General features: G+C 51.8%; 1 protein-coding gene across 1 annotated transcript; it reads left to right on the plus strand.

Moving 5' to 3' along the window:
• The first annotated feature begins 414 nt into the window (after window positions 1–414).
• On the plus strand, window positions 415–1,122 carry LOC117177952 (deleted in azoospermia protein 3-like). Its single transcript, XM_033369090.1, has one exon. It carries the CDS (start codon window positions 415–417, stop codon window positions 1,120–1,122), a length of 708 nt encoding a protein of 235 aa, XP_033224981.1.
• The last annotated feature ends 321 nt before the right edge of the window (window positions 1,123–1,443 follow it).

Raw genomic sequence — 1,443 nt, forward strand, 5'->3', positions numbered from 1 at the left:
CCCCCGCCAGGACAAATCTTAAAAGCAAACGCCACAGCCGATTCCGGCAGTGAAGATGAGGTCTCGGAACTCAGCACTTCGCCTATCAAGCAGAGCCCAGTGAAAAGTACCCCGTGCATCATCACCGACGCCCCGTGCGGTGCAGAAGTGACGATCAAGTCTCTAGAAACCTTCTGCGTTACCCTAAGCTGAACGTAATGCGGATTGATGAAGTCAATCCCGCGATCCGACACAATGTTTTGCCAGTGCAGTCGCATCGACCTCGCGGACACCCCCTACCTCTCTTCTCAATATTGGTAACTCTCGCACCCAGGGGACTACCCAGTGCCCTTCTCCAAGTCAAATATCACTTAATTCCAAGCGCCCGAGTCCGCCCATCCGGCTAGTAGTCCGGCCCTTTTCAGGGCCTCAGAAATGTTTTATGACTTCAGGTTTCACTATGTCTACAACCAGACTTATGTACCCGCGGACATTGGTGTTCAGACAACAAACTACTATGTTAACCAAGAACCCATCTTTCACGGTGAACAGGTACCTAATTACAATGGGACTCTGGCTTTCGTGTTCTACTTTGCCCGGGCACCAGCCTTCCATGGTACCCAGGCACCTAACTCCAGCGGTTTTCAAGTACCGACCTACAACGAGACTCAAGTTCCATCCCACAATGGTACTCAAGCTCTTGCCTCCAATAGCGCGCAAGCGCCCATCTTTACATGCGCACCTGGACCCACTCTCAAGGGTGTTCAGGTACCCACCTCCCACGGATCTCACGTTCCCGCATACAACGATACCCCAGCATGCACCATCTACGGGTCCCGCATGCCTATCTACAATTATGCCCAAACATACCCAAATTCCTCGGTGCAAGCACCCACAACCTATGGGGTCCCACCACCCCTCGTCCATTGGGGGCAAACTTATCCCTGGGGGGTCCATCCGATGATGGTCCAGAGCAGGAGCAAGCTTTGTGGTCCTCTTAAACCCGAATTTAGTGGAGGAGACCTCGAGGACCTACTCGTGTTCTTGAACGAGATGGAGTGGAACCGCTTTCGGCAACTTTTAATCCCGCGCTTTGACAACCAGGCCACACAAGGCCGTCTGTTATCTGCCCTATATTCATAGAAGCAGGGCGAAAGCGAGCCGGTGAGCGTCTTCCTACAAAAGAAAATGCTCCTGGACCGCCGTCTGAGAAGAAATGAGCTCGAGGGGACCCTAGTAGCCACCTTCCTAGAATTACCAAGAACAACCACCCGACAAGGGATAAGGGCAGCAGGCGCACGGACCTATCGCGACTTAGACACCTTTGCCAACAATGCGGAATTCTCCATCGAGGGTCATTTTATGACCACCAGATTCTTGGTAATTTCCGAGATGAGAGACCTGGTCATTCTAGGAGATCCTTGGATTTCAGAACAAGAGGTAATTTATAATAAACCTCAAGAT

The sequence above is a fragment of the Belonocnema kinseyi genome, chromosome 1, assembly GCF_010883055.1.
Source record: "Belonocnema kinseyi isolate 2016_QV_RU_SX_M_011 chromosome 1, B_treatae_v1, whole genome shotgun sequence".
Lineage (NCBI taxonomy): Eukaryota > Metazoa > Arthropoda > Insecta > Hymenoptera > Cynipidae > Belonocnema > Belonocnema kinseyi.

Excerpts from the sequence above, each read along its gene's own strand:
- LOC117177952 (XM_033369090.1), top strand. The coding sequence starts at position 415 with ATGTTTTATGACTTCAGGTTTCACTATGTCTACAACCAGACTTATGTA.